General features: G+C 40.8%; 1 protein-coding gene across 1 annotated transcript in view; it reads right to left on the bottom strand.

Annotated features, from left to right (window-relative positions):
• Positions 1–1,157: 1,157 nt before the first annotated feature.
• Positions 1,158–24,625, bottom strand: part of LOC130166083 (histone H3.v1-like) — a 54,125-nt gene continuing 30,657 nt past the window's right edge. The window contains exon 2 of the mRNA XM_056371423.1: positions 1,158–1,835. Coding sequence (XP_056227398.1) covers positions 1,342–1,821 — 480 coding nt within the window. The 5' untranslated portion in view covers positions 1,822–1,835 and the 3' untranslated portion in view covers positions 1,158–1,341. The remainder of the gene's footprint in view (positions 1,836–24,625) is intronic.

Genomic DNA, 24,625 nt, shown 5'->3' with positions numbered 1-24,625 from the left:
TTTGAGTGTGAGTCACAGATCACCTCACTGTAAGTGTTGCTCTTAAGAGGCTCGATAAGCAGTGTCTGCTGAACCTGGGGGGCAGCTAACACAGAGTACTGCTTGTCCTGTATCTGGCACTCCTGTCATTTCTTATACAGGCGCAGCTACAACTCCAGACAGAACGCACAAACACTACCAAAAAAAAATGCTACGCAAAAGACGTGCGCCCTGCAGATTAAGGATGACAAGTCTTTCGCAGCCAAGATCATAGGAAACCTCGTAAACAGTCGCCAGAAGCTTTAACACCTACAGTACTGAGTGTCCCTGGATCTCCTCTTGATCTGGGTCCTCCCTGTAGAATCAGGTTCTTACCAAACATAAACCAAATCTATATCTTTGCAGTTCTGGTCACAGGAAAGGCCTCAAAACTCTTACTCCAGTAAGAAACTAATTTCCAAAATGCAAATGTTAATCCGTATTCAACAATAAATAAAAACCAGAGGTGTGTAATATCATATCTGTTAAACAGGTGGGAAGGGAAGTTACTTGTAACTAAATCTGTTTTGAATTAGCTTCTGCTAAGTCATTACACCTCATTACACTTGGGGACAGATCTCTCATAGTTGGGATTTCTGTGAGGTCAAGTTTAGAAAACAGGTGATACTTTGACCGCAGTTAAACCTCCATCTAATGTCAAGTAGATCTCTGTAGAATAAAGGTAAAGCCACATAAAACTGACCTTCACAAACTGCTTGACATTAGTGAATGCGGTGGAATACATAATCAGCCTTTATGTTGACATGTTTTCACCAATTATCTATGCAAATTTCCCCCTAAATGAGTATGCTCTGAGGAGAGGGGGGCACCTTGAACACACTCCTGCTTCGTGCTGCATCTGTTTCAGAAATATGAAACATGTCTGGGACAGAATGTGTCAGATCTGAGGCGGAAAAACTAGACACAAAAGTATCTGCACATCTGGAACTTTATGTTATCTATACTCGTAAACATCTGGACTTAGATCCAGCTTCCTGCTGCACCACACACACACACACACACACACACACACACACACACGTCATGTGACAACAGAGCGGGACAGCTTCACCAAGGGAAGTTCAAATTTTAAACAGTTCCCTTTTTCTCACAAATAATTATTGAAATGTGTCGCACTTGAGAAGGGAACTTATCGGGTGAGATGAAACATCCAAACCTCAGGGTTTGTGTTGATTCACAGCTGAATCCATCCCCTCCTAATGGAAAATTAAACTTGTGAGAGAAATAGGGCTCTGTTAATGTTTTCTTTATAGCCTGGATATGGGGGGATGCTGAATGATTAAAGTATGATGGATTCACATATTAAAAGACGAGCAAACTCACGCCACCATCATTCACAGTTTGAAAAGGATATGGGCTGGAGACCATGCGGATGCACAGGCTGCGAGGACAGGTTGTCTGCTTGAGGCAGAAGAAGACAACAGGTACCAGCTCTGGGTAGGGCACTACTAACACACTGGCATCGCTGCTGCCATCATCCTCATCATCATCATCTTCATCATCCCCCTCACACTCCACCACCTCCTCTTCCTCCTCCTCCTCCTTCTCAATCCTTTCTTCTTCTTGAATAATTCCTCCCTCCTCTATTTCCTCCTCTTTCTCTTCCTTTTCCTTGGGACATGAGAGGCGGTACGGGGAGGGTTTGCGGGGGGAGGAGGAAGTGACGGCATCATCGCTGTCGCCCCTGGCTATGGCTGTTGTTACCCTGGAGATTGCTGCCGCTGACGGTGTCGTTGCTGTTGATGTTGCAACGCTGGGGCCCTCCTCCTCCTCGCTCGTCATGGCAACCCAACGGTCTGGGATGAGAGAAGAAGAGAAGACAGACAGGGGAATTTAAAATAAACTAGCAGCTCTTTGACAGGGCAGGCAACACTGAGCAAACATTTAACCCCAGTGAGGAGAGAAAACACCACGCAGAAGTACACACAAAAACATTTTCTGATTTGCTACCCCTGCAGTAAGATATGGTTGAATTCAGGCAACTAAAACTACCTTACCTAAAGGTTGCCATAAAAAAAAGCATGGGCTATGTTTGGGTTAGAAGAAACCAGATTTGAATGTTGGGAGGAGCGGAGTGCAAACCTTGATCCTCAAATACAAACAAGTCAGTGTGCGTGGGCCAGTTCAGAGCCGGTGCCTGATCTTGAACCGGTTCTTCAGCCAAAGACGGCACTCAGGAAAAAGCAATCTTAGACACCCTTTTACTGCAATCGAACAATATTGCGCTTCTTCCACCTTCAGTACTGAGCAGCCACACTCACTGACTAGCAAGGAGTTGCTAGTCAGATAAACATAAAATCAGGGTCAAACAACAAGTCCTTGAATTGAAACAGCAAAATACACATTTGTTGTTGCCCTGCAGGAGCGATTTTACGGATGCGATTTCTGACCTGACACCCAGTTCGACAGGAAGACATCAGCTGTCACTGCATTCCAAAACCATTAAAAATCACTGGCTAGAGTTTGGGGAAGATCATTCCAGCTTGGTTAAAGAAAAAGTTAGAGTTTTTCCCCTTTTGCTGAGTATTATACAATTTGCCATGTAACAGGGGGGTTATGTGCTTTGTGTTACGTGAGCTTTAGAGGTGCTGGTAGGTGGATTTTTGGATACAGCCTGGCGCGCTGTTCCCCCCCTTTCTTTCAAGCTTGATGCCAAACTAAGCTCGCAGGATGCTGCCTTCATATTTAACAAACAGATATGAGGTTTTCCATTGGTCTTCCCATCTAACTCACTGCCAGAAAGCAAATGAGCGTATCTCCCAAGATGACAAACTATCCCTTTTTAAAATCGAAGAGGTTGTAAATGAGAGAAGGTGGCCGAGCGCTGAAAGAGAAATAAGGGAGTACGGAGAGAGAGAGAGAGAGAGAGTGAGTGAGGAGGGAGAGTTCAGTGGTTTAGTCAGAGGCTTAGTGCTGAGAGGAATCAATACTGTGTAGCTGGAGAGAGAATAGAAAGGAGCAGGAGTCCTGATATGACTGAGTGGCACCTGCCCATAGATTTCCAATGAGCGGGCCAAAACGCATGATTTTCAATAAGAGCTGCCGAAAGCATCGAGTCTACTTCACTCGTTCTGCTGATTCTTAAAGTAGACCGTGCTCATTTAAATTATAGGTCTGTTTTCAGGTTGGTTTTTTTACGACCACAAAAGACAGACTCTGGTTCACCACCAACAGTCGCTGAGACACAATCAGACAAAGAGGAATGAGATGATTGTAGCCGTTCACTGTCATTGTTGTATTGAATGTAATCACAATGCAAATTACAGGTTGTGATCGACCTGTGAAGTTTCAGAGTACAACGTAATGTAAAAAATCATCTCAAGCATCCACTTCAGTAAAAAGATTCATACTAGGAAATATAATCGAAATTGCAATACGGCCAAGTGCAATATCCAAATCGCAGCAGCTGCATTTTTCTTTTTGATAAAGGTAAAATGTATCACAACATTGGTGAGGACTGTTGGCACCAGAAACATTGTTGTGCTACAGAGACGCGACCAAAACATTTTAACATGTTTTCAGTCAAAAACCAAAGTGCAAGGAGTGCTGCTTGGGTGTGAAAAAAAAGTATGTGTCATGTTTGTTTGGTACAACACCCAACAAAAATGCCATCATCATCATTCTTAGATTTTTATTCAGTGAAAATGAAATGCAAAAAACAAGACCACTCCAACTGGAATCGCAATATCTGCCAAAACAGTCGCAATATGATTTCTTTTGCATATCGTGCAGCCCTGATTCAGTTTTCATTCAGTGGTTTCCACATCTATGTATTGCAGTTGCAGAGGTGCAGAACGTGACTCAATTGCTATCTCTGGGAACAAAAAGGAAATATCTCTGAGCGCACAACTCTCAATAAAAGCTAATGAAAGCTTAATTCGACTTCAATCATAGGTGAGAGCTTCCAGCGTTCCTTAAAGTAGACTGTGTTCATTTGAGTTGTAGCTGTTGCTGATAGTTTTTTCCCTTATTACAGGGGCAATATGGAATCAGTTTGCAGCATCAGCTCTGGCAAAGCTTACAGTTACACACAACAGATAGAAGAAAGCCTGCTAATTAGAGCCGAGATACAAGAGGAACAACATACTCAAAGACTGAAATAAGTTTCTGTTGGTAAATCAGAAGAGGAGAAAACTCAGCATCTCACGGAGTAATCATCAAGTCATTGGTAAAATAACATCAAACTATTGGATCCTGTTGGGAAATGAGGTTGTTGTAGCTACAGAGTAATAGGAATCTCTGCAAGGGAAGTAAAAGATGAACACAAGGAGAACATAAAAGGAGGCACTAAAGACACAGAGGGAATTAAAACAAAGAAATGTATGCAACAAAAACAGAATCTAAACAGTTGTGGATTTATGTAACCATATGTTGTTTGTGCTGCTGACAATTTCAGCTTGTTAAGTAAAGACCAACAATCCTGTCAAACCCTTTGCAAATTATGATGGTGTTGTGCAACGCTACATTAAAAATACCACATACTGCATTCAAAGGCTTTGTTCTCTTATTTTCTTACAGAGAACTTTGTCTGTAAAAAATGTGGACCACACTGTCTTTAATATCATTTCATTTCATAGAGGAATGCAGTGTTTAAGCAGCTAGCCCTGGTGCAGGATGGATGGCTAGATTTGACTCCAACCCTTTTAAGGTTGGATACAATACACAATAGTCTACCAAAAAAGCAAGATGGCACACAGTGGCGAGTGAACGGGAAGATTGTAGGACCTCAAGGCGTGAGATGTGTGTAGATTTAGCATCCCTAAGAGCGAGGTGTATCCCTTCCTTTTCTGCCACAAATATATGAGCAGAGGGTTTTTTTTTGTTATATAAACTCCTTTTCACTCAAGATGGGAAAGTAATGACCCGGGAAACCGATACGTCAAGTTCTGCTGAGTAATTATAGAACTTTCCTGGTTTTATTCTGTTGTGAGAAAACCCACACTTAACATCTCTGTCCAAATATTTAAACAGGAGCAAAAGAGAGAAAACAGTACTGTAACATACACATAAGAAGTACAAAGCTTTAACTTAATACTAAACCTATCACTGCAAACCCTAGTCGGGTAATTGCTAAAGATGAGCTCGTCCAAAGTGATATTGTGCTTTTCATCAAAGATGCAGTATTGTTACTCTACTCTTGAGAGGAGAAAAAAGTATTCACTCTAAATGTGACAAAAGTTTTTTCTTATGTTCTTTGTGGTGAAAAGTGACACTAAAGTTAAGAAGTGTGGGGCTTCACGCTTAGAGACCCTGAGCCTTTCCTCGTCTCCCAGTAACAAGGTCTGCAGTTGGGCCCTTCTCCACTGTAACAACATGCCTGGTGCTGTCACTGGTAGCTGCAGGCTATAAAGAAAACCAAAAAAACATCAGTATTGTTGTAATATGGAATTTCATGAAGATTAAATGGTTGTATCACCAGAAAAACACCATGATGCTCAGTGTGACAGCAGCCCTGCCTCACAAACAAGCAGCAGACGGTGTTGTATCATCTGCTCGTGTCAGGCTACGGACAGACACATTCATTTCTAGATAGTGTAATTTTCATGTTTTGTTTCTTGGGTGTTTTGACAATGGTGCCCCAGGCATGATGTTTATTATATCTAGCTGTTGCACTGTGGGGACCTCTGTCACAAACACAGATTCTCCTAAAACTTTGCAGCAAAACAAAGAGGATGACTAACTATAGGGTGGACTTGCTTCTTCTTGACAAGACTTACAAAAACACACAGGGATGCTTTTTAGCCAACATAAAAAAAATAAAATAAAATAAAAAACAAACTGGGTGATCCAGACAGGGGAATGGCAGACAATAAACCTTGCATACAAAGAAAAGTGCATACTCTTCCTATTAAAAGTCCTGTCCCCATTAAAAATGCAAAGTGCTGGAGTCAGTGACACATTACTGCTCATTAGGGCCAGTGGGACGGGAGAGCTGCTGTGTACTGTGTGCAGCATCACCCTGCCATGGCTTCACTGTTTGCAGCTGTTGCATTACAGTGAAGGCAAGTGAGGCACTTTGTATCGTAAATGTGTCTAGAAGTTTCAAACCTCTGGGCCTTCGCTGAGTGCGTAGTGAGTGCAGAGGGACTTGAACAATACAAGCCAGATTGCTCTGTGCATTCCTACTCTCTGGACCACTGCACAATGTCGCTTCACAGCCCTGTTTTACTGTGGTTTTTCTGCATATTTCTGCCCATCCTCTGCCCACTGGCCGGTGCACACAGTGTGACACATGAAGTCATGCAGCTGAAAGTGATACTGGACATGTTATTTCCTCTGATACACCAGCAACAGTCAATACAACACAATCAGGCAAAGAGGAGCGAGGTGATTTTTAGTTGTCCACTGTTGTTTTTGAATTAAATCATGATGAAAATTACAGCTTGTGATCCCCCTTGTCGTGCGTCAAGTTCCAGCACAATAACTGGTCACATCCATCAGGACACAAAAACAATGTAACTTCAAAATCCTTTCAAGCACCAGTCAGCAGTCGCTGCTCGAGCAAATTGATTTATATTTGAAGAAACAAAAGGGAAAGGGAGGAAAGGAGAAGTTCAAGTGGGATTTGTTTCATCCAGGCAATAATCCAGCATTAATGAACTTAGAGTGGGGGGGGGGAGACGACACAAAGTTCAAGTGGGATTCAGTTTTCATCCAGTGGCTTGACACATTAATGTAGTGCAGCTGCAGAGGTCCAGGACGTGACTGATCCCTGAGCTGCAGTGAACCCACGGCACGGTCAGTCACATGTTACTGATCAATAGGTGAGCTTCGCTAAAGACATAATGTATGTCGGGGCACGGCTCACAATAATCAGTCAGAGATAATATAATATAATATGAACACAGGCTCTAATACAATGGTAATGACATAACAATAGCAACAAAGTTTAACAGAGTCTAAGTTTTGTGAATGTTACTTTTCCAGAAAAGAAAAGTTATTTGATGCTTCAATGAACAGGATGAATAACGCCGTGGCATAATAACATCCCCCTTGGTGTACAACCGGTTTATTCAAATCAAATATGAGCCGTTTCCCAAAAGTCAAAGGCTGTGGAAAAACTATTTTATTATTAAGTTATACAGAGGGAGAAAACACAAACATGTCAAGATTGCTGCTACTGCCGGTGACCTGAAAAACTAGTGATTCATTCTGAAGAACATCAGGGTCGACACGCCCGGCTGCCACCCTGTTAAACCTGAACTAATGATTCATGCTACTTAATCACGCTGATGAATAATAGCCATAATTTCACTGGGACAACAGACAGCAGCTGTTAAACAATGTTTATCCTGTACTGTTTTTTTTTTTTTCTTTAACAGGAAGGCCAGTGAAGCAAATTACACCTGATCTCAAAGGTGAGACAAAATAACAGTTTTTCAAGCCACGAGTAAGTCTGGGTTCTGAGTTTTGAGCTAAACACGTCATTACACTCTGTTGGGGAATTGTGAAGCCATTTAAAGTTGTAATAACTAAGCAAGGACAGGGAAAACCAACTAGTCTGCATTAAATCTTTATGCGCTTTAGGGTATGTGGGTAATAACCAGAGCTGGAATGTAACTAAGGACATTTACTCAAGTCGGCCGACTGTATTTAAAGTATCAATCTCAAAGGTCTCCGTTCAGTGACACCCATGGCCTTACAATCATACTGTTTCTGAACCATGTCAGTTCAAACACAGTTCATAAAACTGTAGAATACAAAGACTTCTATATAATTTCTAGATAGTGACACTTATTGAAATGAAAATATTTGAGATTGATGAAAGTGCAGATTTGAGTGACTTGTATTTTTTACTCCAGCACATTTTGAAGAGAAGCATTATACGTTTTACTCTTCATCATCTTCATCGGGACAAATAAAGTTTTTTAAAATGCAAAACATGACGTACTTATGAAATATGACGTGTCATAGAACAAACTATCAGTGAATACAATCATAGCTGAAATGACTAGATGATTAATTGAGCAGTTTGTTGACAATTAACTGTTGTGATTGACAACTTTTTTTTTTTTTAAGATGATCATTTAGGCCACTTCTCTTGCAAAAATACCAAAAGTTTTATGGTTTCAGCTTCTCAAATGTGAGGATCCACTGCTTTAGTTTACTGTGAATGTGTCGCTGTGAACTCTGGGTAACTGTGACAGCATTTCTCACTATTTTTGCAAATCAAACAATCAATTGATTCACCAGGAAAATAATCAGCAGATGGAAATGGAATGAAAATAATCACTGGTTGCAGCAGGATATAAAAAGGATCTGAGCACTTCCTCCACCGTCGGTAACATAATGAAGTGAAATGATGCAGAAGATGATTTTTTTTCTTGTTTCCAAACCGTGACGCTTCTGTATGAGTACATTTTGTTTTTTTAGCTGATAAACCACTGATTTACCAGCCACTGTGCTCTGCGGATAATAAAGCTAATTTCATGCCGTAGATGTTGCTTTGGTACTCAGCTAAAAGGCAATAAAGCATCACAGCCACTTCTCCTCGATGGTGCTGTTAACTCTGAGTGGCGTATATGTGTGATTAACGACACCCGTCAGGCACGGAGTGACCTTTACTGATCACATGTCAGCGGCCGGCTCGTATATCACAGACTTGTACAAAGCAAAGGGTCACAGTTAACACTACCGCTCGGAAAACCTGCCATGATGGAAATTTACACACTCACACACACACACACACAGAGGTCTGTACAATGATTTATATCTTTAAGAATAAAAAGACAGATTGAGTTTTCCTAAACGTATTTTTGATTTATTGTATTTTGAGCACCAATCAGGCTAATGCAGAGGGAGTACAGTATCTACTGTATATTACACACACACACACACACACACACACACACACACACACACACACACACACACACACACACACACACACACACACACACACACACACACACACACACAGCTCACAGCTTACTGGCAATGCTCCGACAGATTCAGTTAATTTCTTTAGTCTGTTTATATTTCATAAACGTATCTAATATTTCACAACAATAAATATTGATGAGGGCCAGAGCAGAGCTGCTGAACATCTGGAACTCCCTGTAGGAAATGTGTCGTTGTGTGCGAGTGTGTGTTTGTGTGTAATGGTATGGTTCTTGGCTTGCAGAATAATCGATACTGCTGGTTGAACTATTTTAACGGTCCTGCAGGCACCGAGCATCAACAACTAGTGCTTTCCACAACTCTTCAAATTTGGTTGCACCCGATCAAGATTTCATATGGAAAGTGACTCCAAGCACAGCACGCAACCACAGTACTCCAATGCACGGATCAATGTAATACTGAGTAGTTTCAATGAATACTACCTTAATATCTGCTATCACATTTTCATGAAGCCTGGGGGACGTTCAAGATATTGATTTAAAAAAAAAAAAAGGGTCAAAATAATTCCTCCAAAACAATATAGATTCAACTCTGCCCAGTAAACAACCACATCTTTCAACGTCTTCAAACCCGAGCCAAGGTTAACGGCTAATGATGTCATCAGGGTTATTTTCTCAGACATGACAAAGCCCCTCCAGACATTTCACAACTCGTTTCACAAACTGAGCGCTACTCTCCAGAGCTGGCAAACTGATTCTGATGATCCGTGGAATGGCCTTTTTATCCGTGGACATACAGTATTATTTGGAAGGGGGTTAGTCTTTTTTTTGTTGTTTGTATTTGAGATCATCTCTGTGGCGTTTTAGTCACATCTCGTTTACCATTTTCTGTTGAACAAATGACTTTCTAAAGTGTGTCTGCATCTTATTCGAACCACCAAATTCCTCAATTTATTCAACACAAACCGCTGTAGTTTCCCATGAAATGGGTGAGTAAAAGCTGAATGACCCTTGTGTCACAGTTGGAATGCTCAAATATTTTGAGGTGCTCCGGGTTAAACTCGCTCTGAAAACGCTGCTGAAAACTGAACTCCTGCCGGTTGGTTGCAACCTCAGTTTACCCAGCAGGAAGTCTGAGATTCACCTGACGGAAAAAGGACAGAATACAAAAGTGAAGGGTGCAGGAACACGCCTAAAAACACGCGTGTATATATGCACACATGCAGTTGGTGGTGGTTACTAGCATGTAGGGCTAATACCTAGCTAACAAGGTGTGGCGATGATGTAATGAACCATTAGGGGAAAATGCAAAGGGCTGGTCAGAGATAACGCCTCGGAGGCTAACAGCTCGCTATCTAGATCTGGTGGTGATGTGTTTTGATGTGACACTGATCCTCATTAGCGAGTTCCAGACCGTGCTGAAGGCTTAATGACCCGTGGGCTCACTTAGACGTAGGCACTCACACACACAATATCAGTATACACAATCAGCACCAAACTGTGTGAAACTACACGGATAGACGGATGAGCGTTAACACACTCATACAGGCCTATACACACTCATTAAGACTGCAGCTCATACCCACACAGCCTTACACAAGCGCGCAAACCCAGACACCAAAAAGCAAACATGGCAGGCTCTTAATGATGTTGGCTAACTCAGATGAAAGGCTTTAGTGGGCCCAGTAGAGCCCAGTGCTGCTCCCACAATCCCCCATTGACATTTCCTCCCACTAACAACAACAGGCCGTTTGCTCATTGACTTCCCCACAGCGAAACAAACACTGACAAACGAGCGCTTACCCCCCCGTTCACACCAAACATGCACACTTGCTCCGTTCAGAAATTGATTTTTAAGCCACTGAGGATGGAGCGGAGCAATGGGAGGAGCCCTGACAGTTAGCGGGGTTCGATTCCCCCGTGGAGTGCGACAGGCGGAGCAAGGCGCCAACATTTCCGTAAGTGTTTCTACCTGTTGTTTTGACTGCTACATTTGCATTTCCTCTGTGGTTAACAGTGATCAGAAGCTGGCAAAGAGACTTAAAAAAAAAAAGCCACATGATTATTTGTACTTGATTAGTCTTTGTCTAACTTGATTCGCCCTCCCTGTGGCGTGAGCATGTGCTGATTTGTTACGTTCCTGAAAGCTGATTTATCCTTCTTGTTGAGATCTGTATGTGAAACCATTAATTATCCAAACCCTAGGAAGGTTCTAGCACTACGCACAATGTGTTGTAGTCAAACACATTTGTGAGGCCCTAAGGAAATCATTACTTGTTTACAAAATGTAAACTTAAGTCCCATTTGAAATCTAAAAAAGCTAAGTGCTAAGGATGCATGAATACAGACTAGTCTACTTTGACTGATGAGTGAGTGGCACTGAGAGTGACGGCTTGAGATTCCTGGTTAATGCATTATTTTCAGACAGTAAGGGGCCGTGTCAATGCACAGCTCATATATTAAAATCTTAATTGGAAAACAGAGAAAGAAGTTTCTCTTATTATTAAAAAACAATCTGTGCATCTGTTCCAGAGTCTCATACAGTGCATTTAGACAATCAATACCCCACAACGTCAAAGTGAAAATAGAATTCTCTGCAAATTTATTAAAACCATAGATTTAAGTTTTCACACCCTTTGCTATAACACTTGAAATTTAGCTCAGGTGCGTCCCTTCATTATCCGTCAGTATGGAGTATTGAATGTAGATTAATGAGGTAAAAAATTGGACTTAAATGAATTTAGCATAAAGCTGCAACATAACAAAATGATGAAAAATTGAAGGGGTCTGAACTCTTTCTGAACGCACTGTATAAGCTGTGGATGAAAATCTATTTTGCCATGTGCCACACCTGATAGGTCACGAGTCCCTTGTAAAACACAACATAAACCGGTAACAAGACGCTTGAAAGCAGAGATCTTTGAAGTTATGATGGCGCTACAGGGCGGATCGATATTTTCCTGAAGCTGAGAAAAAGAAATGACGCAAAGAAAAAAGGATGGCTGAGCACCTGGTGGTTTAGGTTTACACTTGGTGTTTGAGCTGCAGTGTTCTCCATCTGTGCTTACACTCTATCTTTGTGCATGAACGGCTTCCTTTCTTTACAGTTTATACCTGAGTAAAGTTTGATAGTGTGTGATAGTAACCGCTGCTCAACCCAAAACAGCTGTGACCAACCTTCTGTTGCAGGTCAGCACTGCTGCAGTTTGCTATAAAGGGAAAAGCCAGAGGAAAGAAAACCTCAATTCTGGGGAATGCAAAATGTTGAATGTGCCCTTAAAAAAGAGACACGATTAAGTGACATGTTAGAAAGAGCAGCTTCTCAAGATGCATCAAAAGTCCTCCAACAAAGGAAGAATTGAAAAAGAGCTCACCCAGAGGATTTTAGATGCTTTTTATACACTTTGAAATATCTACAGTGTACATTGATAATGCAATATAATTTATAAGATGCACCCAAACAACAACTTAACGCACTTCTTTCATCCACACATTCTGCGCTCAGCGTGCATCACTTCTGGCAGAATGAGTGGCTATAGGTGAATGCATCTGTTGTGGGTCATATCTCTTCTGTCAACGAACCACTGCGCGTCTCTGTTGTGGTGGATTCCACATGAGCCAGCTGGCTTCCATCCACAAACTGCAACCAGCTCATCTCTCTGTCCTTCTACAGACTGGAACAGAGGAGACGCTGCTGACGGCCCGAGTCTAGCTGTTTGGCTGCAGTAGCAGTACACGGAACAGATCATTTCTACATAAACACCTCTGCGCTGTCTCCACCGCAGCAACATCTCCTGCTCAGATTTGAAACACGTGTGGAGATGGCCTCTGGTCTTTGCGCTATTCAGGGAGTCAGTCCTGCCAATTAGGCTTTCAGTGATTCGTTCAAAGCACAATGCTTGACTGTGCCGCTGAGAGCGAGTGCGCTTCTTGTTTATACTGTATTTGAACGTGCATGCGCGTGCAAGCTTGTGTGTAGCCAGCTCTGTAGGTGGTGATGAGTCTGCAGTTGGCAGGACTTAATGAAGCTACGTGTGGTATGTGTGAGTGGGGGAAAAAAAACATTGTATTTGTCCGTGTTAACATCGTCTATGTGTCCATCTATGAGCAGATTAACCAGTATGGGGGGGGCCCCAGGGCAAATATTTCCTTTTGGGCACCTGCAGCTACCTCCAACCAACTGCCCTCTGAAAACTGTGTATGTACTAGGGACATAATGCATAGCAACCATCTGTTTCTGTAAACGTCACAAAAACATCTGTACATGTATACTGGAAGTGGGCGTGGTTTATGCTGGAGATGCTGCATTAAACTGTTTTCTACCACCATTTATAATCCCCATACATCGGGCTGAACAATAAATCACAATATAATCGACATTGCAATATAGGCAGGTGAAATTATTTGTTTGTTTTTTTTTCTTTTTTGGACAAAAGGTAAAATGGCTCACAACACACTATTACAAATGAAGCATTGTGGTGCTAGAGAGATTCTCCGGCCGACAAAATTCTCCAGCTGTGAGGGAACATGGCTGTTTGGTTCAGACCATCATCACATTTTTTAATATTTTTTTCAGTAAAAATGAAAGGTAAAAATTATCATTCAGCCCTACTCCTACATAATGTTTCAATAAGATATTTTAATCATGTACCTGAATAATGTAATAACAAAACATTGATTTGTATTTGAATCCTAATTAAAGAAAATGTCAAAACTAATAAATACCGTGTAACTGTTAATGCCCCAAGTAAAAATCAATGGTGAAAGTCTGAAATGCATTTGGCCAATTTGCATGATTTTCTTTAAAAAAAAAATGGACATTGAGCAGATAAATGTTAAGCTGGTCTGATGTGTATTTCATTCTTAAAAAATGAGAAATCCGTTAGCTCATCGGGTCCTATAGCGAGTGTGTTAAAAGAAAAAAAGAAAAGAAAAAGGTAGTAGGGCATTTACTGGCAGAAAGGTCAGAATGAAGATAAATTTTGTTTGAAATGAAAAGGAGAAAGCTACTGGAAAAACCTTGGCAGGGTGCCCTGGCGTGTTTGCATGCACTTTTCAGATGGTCTCTAACATCACCTGCCTCTGCTGTCAACACGGTGCCAGGCTTCAACATCACGAGTTATTACTGTGAAAAATTTGTGTCTGTTCAGAGCACACTATCTGAATATCTAAATCCGTGTTCATTTACATCCCAGCATATCTAACAGAACTATAAGCCCAGAGACCAACTAGCACTCCCATATTTACCAATACCCGCTGATATTTTTGGGGCCACCGGAGGCTCTAAAGGTCCCTGTAGGTCTGGGGCAGTGAACCTGAGACTTTTGGGGTCTCTGGGATTTCTTTGCTTATTTGCTTCCATCTATGCAGCCTTTTAAAATATATTTTAGGGAGGTTGCGACATGTGTCCCAGGTCATTTACAGCAATTTTTTTGTCTTCACAAAACCATAAAAACATGTAAACAGCATTTACAGCAGCATAATAGGAATGACGGAACAAAGGTTCAGCGGTTAACCTTATTTGCATCCAATTCTTTCCACCTGCTCAGTCCCTCTCTTGCTATTTATCACGTGTTATCCTCTCTCTCAAAGTGCCACAATGTGTAGGTCCTATTAGAGATGACACTCTGGTAAAGTGAGCTGGCATTTTCATAAGCTGAGGAAATACCCCTGTGCTCCATACATGACAGTTAAGAGAATTAGCCTTTAATTGATAGGAGAGTTATCCCATAAACCTGGTAGAGACAATGAAGGAGGCCAGCGAGGGTTGAAGGGGAATTAATTTGTGGAGCTGATGTTATTTACTGCCACCGTACAGAGAGGAGGGAGGAAGACAGAGAGGATGAGAGAAAAGGAGAGAGGGAAGGAGAATAATCATTTTGATTTCTCTGGAGAGCTGCTCGGGAAGCAGTGGCTGAAATGAACTTCAGGGACGGAGCTAAAGAAACAATTTCTTTTCCTGATTACTTCAAGTTAAACTGAAGCTCATTGAAAAAAGAAAGACATTGTATAGATGAACATCGGCAGGCATCTAAGCATTCTGCCACGATAGTTCACTTAGACGAACATACGTCTTTGGAACTATGTTTAAGTGAATCAATAAAATACTGATGCAATTAGTATGCAACTAAAAGTATTGGATTGAGATTATGGAAAAGTTTAGGTGTTTTCCTTTTACACATGCATTCACAGTGGCCTGCTAGACAAACAGACAGACATTTGCAGACTGTTGCACACGTCATTATCTCATGTTAGACGGCTTTGTCAGGACATTAACACTCCAGCTGCTGCTCTGGTTCAGCTGTTTACTCATTCTTTATGCTTCATCACCCAAGACCGACTTTGCATTTCTTATTGTCCTCTTTCTCACATTCAGTCGTTCACGTTCTCCTTTGTTCTCTCTCACACACTGTTCAGTGTCTACACCTTCATACCTTGATGGTGGGCTTGTGGACAACACATGGAGAAGTACACACACACACACACACACACACACACACACACACCAGCAGGAATCCAATTTGCCACTGCACACTGCACACATGTTGCCTTGCGGTAACTCTCCTTATCGCCCTTTACCCCATCTCATATATATATATATATATATATATATACATATATATATATATATATATATATATATATACATATATATATATATATATATATATATACATATATATACATATATATACATATATATACATATATATACATGTATTTATAGTGCACACACTCTTTTGTACTGGTCCTCAATCACAGCCCAGCAAACACACACCAACACGTAAAAGTCTATCCTGTGCTGAAAACAATTTGATCACATTCATGATCACGATTGTTTACACACACACACACACACACACACACACACACACACACACACACACACACAAACACACACACAAACACACAGGTACTATAACACAGTCAAGGCACATTAACTAGCATCTGGGACAAGTGATCCATTATAATTCCATGGTGAATATACGACCACTAGCATGACATAGTTGTCTTACATAGACTAATAGCACTGATTTATGACTATGTTACTGCAGTAGCATTAGTCATGGCGTACTCAACAACTCCATTCACAATGAAAAGTAGTTACCTATTATCGTGGATGCCTATAAAACTTACCTCTGAGTACAATGGACGCACTGATCCGACACTGAGCCGCCTTGTGGTATCGTCACTTATACTGATCTTATTAAGCCGATCAGGTATTGGCCGCGATGGGACCGATCCCTGTTACTGTAAAGTTCTGACTCTCAGTCACTGATTCGGTCAACATGGCTATAAACTGTAACTGTACAGTAATCCCTGGCCTCATGTTGCTTTACATAAAAATGGTTCCAGTGAGGTCCTGCTGCTTTGTCCGCAGACTTTTTCAGATATTGCATCGTTACCTGAACCGAGGGATCTGAATCTGTATCAGGAAAGAAAACGTTGGATCGGTGCATTCCCAGTGATTATATACCTGGAATCAACGAACTGTTAAACAAGTTGTGTCTTCATTTTCATCTCTCACAATATTTGTATATGTACAGGACAGTATATGGCATGTGTAAAGTTTGTAGAGACTGACGTAAATTCAGCACAAGCTACTGCAAACGGCCTCAAGCCATAGGCTCCAACTCCTAGAACAGATTTACGGCTGCAATTCACATTCATTTCTAATCGATCCACTGATTATTTTCTCCACTAACTGATTAATCGTTTGCTCTGAAGAATATCAGAAAATAGCCATGAAATGCCAACGCCCATGGCAACATCTCACAAAGTCAACAGTCGAAAGCACAAGGAAATTCAGTTTGCTATCATAGACTAAGAAAACCACAAAATAGTCACATTTGAGAAGCTGAAACCCGTGAACCTTTGATTAAAAAATATTTTTAAATGAAATGCTTCAAGATCAAAATCGTCGTTGATAAATTTTCTGTTGATTGACTAATCGGTTGTTTCAGGTTATTCAGGTTACATAGGGGAATTCCAGGGTTTATGAACATCATGAACGTGGATGCACTGTACATGTAATATGTATAAATATACTGTATATACATTTAGCAAGCAAATATAATCACTGTTTCTCCAGTAGTACAGGATTGTAACAACTTATAACAGGTGTATTCACGCTCTGTGGGAACAGCAGCTAAGTGCCATTAAAAATAGTAAGTGCATGAGCATTCCTCCCCAACACACATCCAAGAATGCATTTAATGCTACTGTAAAGTGCAGGTATAGTTTACTTATTTTCTTGATTCATATTCTTCAAGTAGCTAATCAAACATATTTTGCACTGCATCCAGTAGCTCTCATAACTGAGACCAAAAGGAGGAGGGGAAATCCAAACACACCAAACTGCAACTGTTGCAAAGGTCCAACAGAAACTGTGAGACCATTGTAGCGGTTTAAAAGTCCAGCTGGCAAAATCAATCAGCTACCACAGCAGGTGGTGATTTTACACAATGGATTCACTTTGAAAAACAACAAAAGGAGTTATTGATAAAGCAAAACCTCAGTTCAAGGCGCCACGCTGCCACTCGGAACAAGGACGGACATTTGGGCTCATCACGTGGTCTGAGAGGGGTTTTCCAAAACTCTGATCTATATGGTTGTAATTTGTTTAATTTGCATTATGTGCTGCAATCGCATATCTGCTAACCAACAGTCCTTCTCGAGCCACTGGCTAATGACCTCCACAGTCGTCACCACCCTCTTATTCTCTGTAATTAACCTCCTCTGTGTCCCATGTGTGTCCTAACCTTTTCCAGAACTGTGCTGAGCTGAGCTGAGCGCATCTGTGTGACACCGAGCCTCTATCAAACATTGTGCTGCATGTAAATGGATTGTGCACAGACACAGACACACACACACACACACACACACACACACACACACACACACACACACACTCAGATCACCACTCTATCATTAGAGTGCACGGATGAGCAAAACAAATAAACACAAATGTGCATTTTAACAAGTCATAATTTTCTTAAATTAAATGATATCACTGTCAAACTGCTGTGCAATCAATAAGTAACCCCGCCCTCTTGCAAAAAACCTAAAGTTTGTATGTTTTTTTTACGGCCATTCCCAGAGATCGCGTGCTAGTCAAACAGTCTGGGCCGTAACTCTGACGTCTTTCTACGAGTGCTGTTTCACATGCTGAAGATGTTTTTCTTTTTACAGCCCTGGTGACTGTCACTGCTCATATTAACTTCACAGTGCTTCTTCTATTTATTCCAAAACAAACTGCTGTTGCTGCTGGAGGCATAAAAACACATTCCTCAGTGTCCCATACACAGTATCAAACAGACTCTGCATGTTTAATCCAGCAGAAGTCAAAGCACGCAGGAAGAAGTCCTAGCACGAAAGTCCTAACAAAAGGTGGGAAATGGACATTTATGTAAAAAAAAAAGAAAAAAATAATTAACATTCACCTCAAATTAGTTCTTGCAATGGACTCCCTCAACCCTCTACACTCTTTTGCTCTCTTTATGACTTCTATAATTAACAGACTCATTGAGCTGCAGAGCGGGAAGCCTTCATTCAGTTCGCCAGACATTACACAACACATAGGTGTCCTCTGACTGACTGGAGAGAGCGAGAGAGAGAGAGAGAGAGAGAGAGACAGAGAGAGAGACGACTGACCAGCCTTTAAAATCTGGAAGGACGGAGTGACATGAATAAAGAAAGAGGTGAAAATAAAGACAAAGAGGGAGGAAACAGGGAGACCACAGGGGGAGGAAAAACAGTGTGAAGGGGAGTGAAAAAGATGTCTTGTCAAATCGGTGTGTAGTGACACAGGAAACACTGCAGGAAGCCGACATAACACCAGTCCTGCTCAGTCTGGCAGGGGGGCAAACAGTGGGACTTCCACGGTAACAGAGAACTGCGGTGAGCGAGGTGACTGGTTGAGAGCCTTTTGAATTATTCAGCTCCTCGTTCAACTTTTCAGCCGCACTGTTTTAGCCTGTCTGTGTCCTCTTTGGGGCTGGGACGTGTATGCGGATGTGTGTGTGTGCGTAGGTTGGCGTGTGTGTTTGTACATCTATTTATTGAGGAAAAGCTAAAAGACATATCCCGGTAAAACATTTTCAGTACGCTTACAACTTCCCACTATAGTGACCAGAGCAGCTTCCACCGGAACATGCTGAGTATCCGGTGCCTTGCTCAAGGGCAAAACCTGCTTCAACCTCAATTTCTAACATCAGGTAAACTCCTCTCGTCTACGTGTGTGTTCTCTCCAATGCCAGCGCCCCGCCCCAATGCAGACTGACTATTTTCACTGATTCAGTCGTCTCATAATGACGGAGCACTGACAGGTCAAACAAATGGTCATCTGGATTTACCGAGTCCATTAAAGATGCAGGGAGAAAGAGACGGGGAATTAAAGTGGAACAGGGCAAATGGGAGAGAATGTGAAAGATTGAATTCAAGTGCAGAGGAAAAAAAAAAAAAAACGACGAGGCAAAAAGCATGAGGAGAGAGTGATAGAAGTAATAAGTCTGAGGCATCCTGGGTTAATAAAATGTTTTATTCCCCACAATCTGCTCTTAAAGGCTCATACACTGAAAAAACCTGTGCCAGCAGAAAGAGGAATGCAGTGCTAACATGCTAAAGACTACGATTTACCAGCTTAGCATATTAGCATTCTAACATTCGCTATTTAGCACTAAGCACAAAATACAGATGGAGGTGACTGGAATGTCATGAGTCTTTTACTATTATAAAACTAATGCCATGATCATTTTTCTTCATGACTGGCTGTATGTCCCTCTCATGGTCTGCACCGGTTAGGACTGTTTGGTCTTGGTATGTTGGGATTTGTTTATTTCATGTTTTATTTTGAAATAATTTACCTTGTGCTAGCCCTGCCTTTGTGTCTGCACTTGGGTCCAGTGTTTCTGCAAATGTGACAGTCCCTGATGGTACTGTGTGATGGATAAGAATCTAAAAACTGGACTAACCAACCAACATAGAAACACATAGAACCATAAAATCAGATGCCACATATAATATATTTCAGCATTAATTCCATTTTGTAAGCTGATGGCTACAGAGAAAGGAAAAAAATACTTTTTTGGCCTGTGTGGAAAAATATTATATTCATGCTTCACAGAGAGCAGCCCTTTTAACAAAGGTCCATTAAGCAGAAGTATTTCTTGGATGCTTTGAAGTTCAGTGGGCGTATGTGATAGTTTAGGTATAAATAGGCTTTCAGAACTTTAATGCGGTGAATTAAAAATCTACAGTTGTCCAAAAAGGAACAAAAGGACCTTTAACAGCAGCTTAAATTAATCAGAAAACTGGCTCCTTTTCCCTTCACACTAATTATTCCGACAACGAAACTGAGTATCAGTCAGTGTCAAGTACAGATCAAATACAAGTGCTGTCTTTTTCTCACATTTGCTTTCTGTATACCTCACTGCAACTGCAATTATTCTGGGATAACTTGAGGTCATGGATTGCTGTGACTCGAAAATTGAGTCAGGGGCTCACCATAACTGAATGAAGGGATGTACTGCAGCTGACAGGAGAAAGACTTGTCACTTGCCATGTCTTGGCCGAGACCCGATCTGCTTGATAAGGCCGGAATCTGCACCAATACCAATCCAGCTATGATATCTGATCGGATCAGATCAATAGCAACACCAAGGAAACCAACAAAGATAACAACCAAAAGATAAGAAAATACTCAAAAGGTCAATATAGACATTTGTTTGACAGAATACAGAGCAGTTGCATGAGGTTGGGCAAAGTCTCGCCTGACAACACCTCAAGAGGAAAGTTCACAGGGGTCGTCAAAAATCAATAGGTTTGTTCCTGTTGGGACTATGATGTGTGCAGCAAATATATACTGAGTTCGCAGCTCAGGGCTCATGAGATGAAGTAATTTGGAAATTTGTAGGAGTGTCTGAGGGCAGGGTCAGAGCAAAGGTCGCCACAGTCACCATAATCAATGGGTTTCTTCCTCCTGGGGGCATGAATGTATATGCCATGTCTAATTATACACCGACGAAGCCAATCATGTGAGATATGCTGGTGACAGACAAACAAAACCAAACAAATGGGTGGATGAAGATGGAAAACAATAGTAACCGGTTTTATTCACACATGACCTCTTATAATGAATACCAGTATTGATGTATGATATCTGACGTCAAAGCTAAATGAACCAGAACCTCTGAATGAAGTCTGGCTCCCAACCAGTGATAATTTAAAACATGGATTCTGACTTTTTAAACAATGAAAGCCACTGCTTGAGTTGGTTCTCCCATATTACTAAGAAATAAAGTGTATTCAGCAATGTTTAGTTTTTGTTACTTTATGTTTTGAGATATATGCCCCAGTACAATTGAGGTGAATGGAATTTCACTTGCGATACTTACAGTATTGAAGAAGTACCTTTAAAAATTTGAACAAAAACACCCCTTCCCAAAAACTATGTCTTTGTTATAATCCACAAAACATACTATCAAAGGTTTTGCAGGTGACTGTACAGTATCTTCCCAAAGCACAATCAAAGCCTATTTTCATGATATGGGACCTTTAAAATCGTAACATTTTCAGTGCTGTGAGCCTCCACTGTGTTAGTGTGTCTGCAGACATCTCACAAATGGATATCTCCTAGGTAAATAAAACCAAAACTAAACGCATAGCTATATACCACTAAGGGTAATTGAGAACACATTTTATTTTCCTGGTAATTTAACTGAACTGACCCTTTGAATGATCACCCTGGTCCTGCAAAGTTGTTTCAATGCGAAAACATTGCCCCCGGCAGGGTGCAACACTGCTTCACATCTCATTGCTTTTATGCTTCTAGTGCCTCTGACAGAAGGCTGAAAGTCATGCAGGATCATTCAGCACTAAATGTGGCAAGCAATGCAACAATTTGCTATAGAGGAATGTCATTCAGACCCAGTGTTTTCTCACTTCTACTGAGGAAAGGCTGATGGTGCATTCATTAAAATAAACTCAGACGATGAAATATCCTATTTTGTGTCTATATGTAAGCAGGCAAACACTCTCACTTAAATACTTGTGAATATTTCATGTGTTTGTTTGTGCAAATTCAGAAGCATGTGAGATGTACATTTGTGCGTATGTGTGTTAGCAGGTTGGCATTAACATGTTTGCATTGTGTCTACAATCAGTGCCTCTCTCACTGTGTGTGTGAATTATTATGAGTGCGGTTCTCAGCGGGTCCTCCATTAGTCTAGATGTGAGGGTGTGACAGTACCAGACCGTTAGGATCTATGACTGGTAAAAATAGACTGTGAAGCAGCTGTAGTGCTCTGTAGGCTGGTGCTAACACAATCTGTCTGTAGTCACACTATCTGTCTGCAGTGCTGAGGGACACAGGAAGCTGCGTCTATAAATCACCCATTTACTTCCTGGGTTAAACGATTCTCAGATACAAGAGGGCTGTTAGGTGGAGTGTAAATATACACAACCTAGTTAGTGTGCGCGATATGTCACCGTCACTGACTGGGAGAACTGGGAGGTGAGCCGTTTGTTAAGGCTCCAATTGTTTTAAACTAAGTATGTTTGAAACTAAGCTGCTGTACGTGTTTTCTTAAAATCTACATTCTACAGTCTACTGCATATTTAATATACTGTTTGGCTTAATGAACACATGATCTTGATTCAGAAGACGACAAACAAAATGATAGAATTAAGTAATATAACAGTGTTTGTTTGGTGCAGAGCCTCATTAGTCTCAGGGGAGGAGAAAAAAAAAAAGATTTGTTCCCTCAAATGAATAATTCGTACTTTCAAATGACTTAACCTGCTCCCTTGATGTAATCATTTCATCCCTTTAATTACTAAATAGTGCCCTGACATTACTCATTCCATCGCCTAAAATTAATATAATTAAGTAATTGTAGCAGTTGGAACTGAAGGTAAAGGCTGTTGAAGCTGGTCTGGTCAGTTTCTTTTTATACAAACCAAACATTAGTTTCCCTGATGCCTTAGTCACGCTTTTGCAAATGGACACCAATGACATTTGGTAACCTGGTTAAACGAGTTATCTATAGATTGTTTTGTATTTTAATGTGATGCAAATGTATTCCAGATAAATCATAATTTTTATTTTTTTTTATAATTTGCGTTGCTTTTTGGGTCATTACACACATTTAACACATGACATACAATTTCATCTGTTAATTGCAAGATTGAGCAACATTAATTAGTGGACTTGACTCATAAATAACATGGCACTCCTAATTTGCATCTTTCCCCAGCTATGGAAAGAAAATGCCAGGAAAGAACGTAAGGAAAAGAAGATTCAAGTGCCTTTTAAGTATTTTTTACTATTTTGTTTATGATCCATTATTAATATATTTGTCACTGTCTTATTCAAAATACGATGTGGGAGCCTGTAATCACAATGGAAAAACAAACAAAGAAAGAGCCTAAGTATGTTACAGAACTCACAAAATCTTTGCAGATTATGCTAATGTTTATTTGCTGAAATATTACTTAATGAGAGCAAAATGCTACTTTGCATTTCAAATCGTTATGCAAATGTATTTGGGCTGTTAAATGTAGGGAGAAAAAAAAACTAAAACATCATTTCTAATGGCCATGGCTGTTTGAAGAAAGAAGAAGAATCCTTTACTGTCCAATTATGTTTTTACACACACAGACAATTTGACCTCTGCATTAAACCCATCAGTAAGTGATGAACACACAAACACACACTAAGAGCAGAGGGAGGTCGCACAGGGATTCAAACCAGTAACATTTCGCTCCCAAGCCTCTAAGTCTCTAACCTCTAGGCCACATCTCGCATTCTCGCCGCTGACATGAGGCAACCTTTTCTGATATTTGGTCTAATGTGTTATACTTGCTTGAAAAGTTTGGTCTGAGGAAACATAATTAGACACAATCAACACATGAGATGGATTCAGCTGCTAATTGCTGTACAAATAATTCAACAATAAGACGCTCACTATATGAAATAACACACATTTATGAAACTTAAGTGTGAGATAATTAACAAATGGTTCTTGTGACATGGTTGTAGGCAGCTTAGGTTCTTCCTCGATAAAATAGAAACTCAACACATTAATTAAAGAAATTTTGAAAGTTGAACAATTAGTGGAGACGTTCAACAGTGGAAAAAGAAAAGGGCAAAAAAAAAAAACCATGACGAGCTGTCAAACATTTTGGATTCTTCAGAAATACAAAAATACATTTGTGGACAAAAATGCAAAAACCACATCAAGAAAGCTATGGAGTCACAGCTTTGTGAGACGCCGAGGAAAAATAATTCAAACACCTGCGGTTTGCTGAAACTTTTTCTGCAACCAGAGCGAAGGGTAGCAATGGGAAGAAACAGATGATGATTGATATGGGAATAGCTGACTGATTGGGCACTTATTGTTAAATACAGAAGGAGATGGTGCGAGACAAAACATCAAGGGGAGCACCAAAGTTATTGCAAGTCATCCTGGAGGGGAACTTGAGTCTGTGTACCAAATGTTATGCCATAATTGTTGAGAAATTTCACTCAAAACCTCCTTGTGGCATTAGATTTAAAGTTATTAGGATTCTTCCTTTGGACACCTTTAACATTTGTACCACATTTCATGGCAATCTAGCCAATAGGTCGGTGGTTGTAATGACTCCATCTCCTGCATGTTGAAATACCAGCCTTTCAGTGTGCGAACTGACCGAGCAGGTCGTCCTCTGCTTGAGCAAATGACAGCTCATCACATCTGTGCTTCTAA

Source organism: Seriola aureovittata, chromosome 3 (genome assembly GCF_021018895.1).
Source record: "Seriola aureovittata isolate HTS-2021-v1 ecotype China chromosome 3, ASM2101889v1, whole genome shotgun sequence".
NCBI lineage: Eukaryota > Metazoa > Chordata > Actinopteri > Carangiformes > Carangidae > Seriola > Seriola aureovittata.
This window is presented reverse-complemented; position numbering and strand designations above follow the sequence as displayed.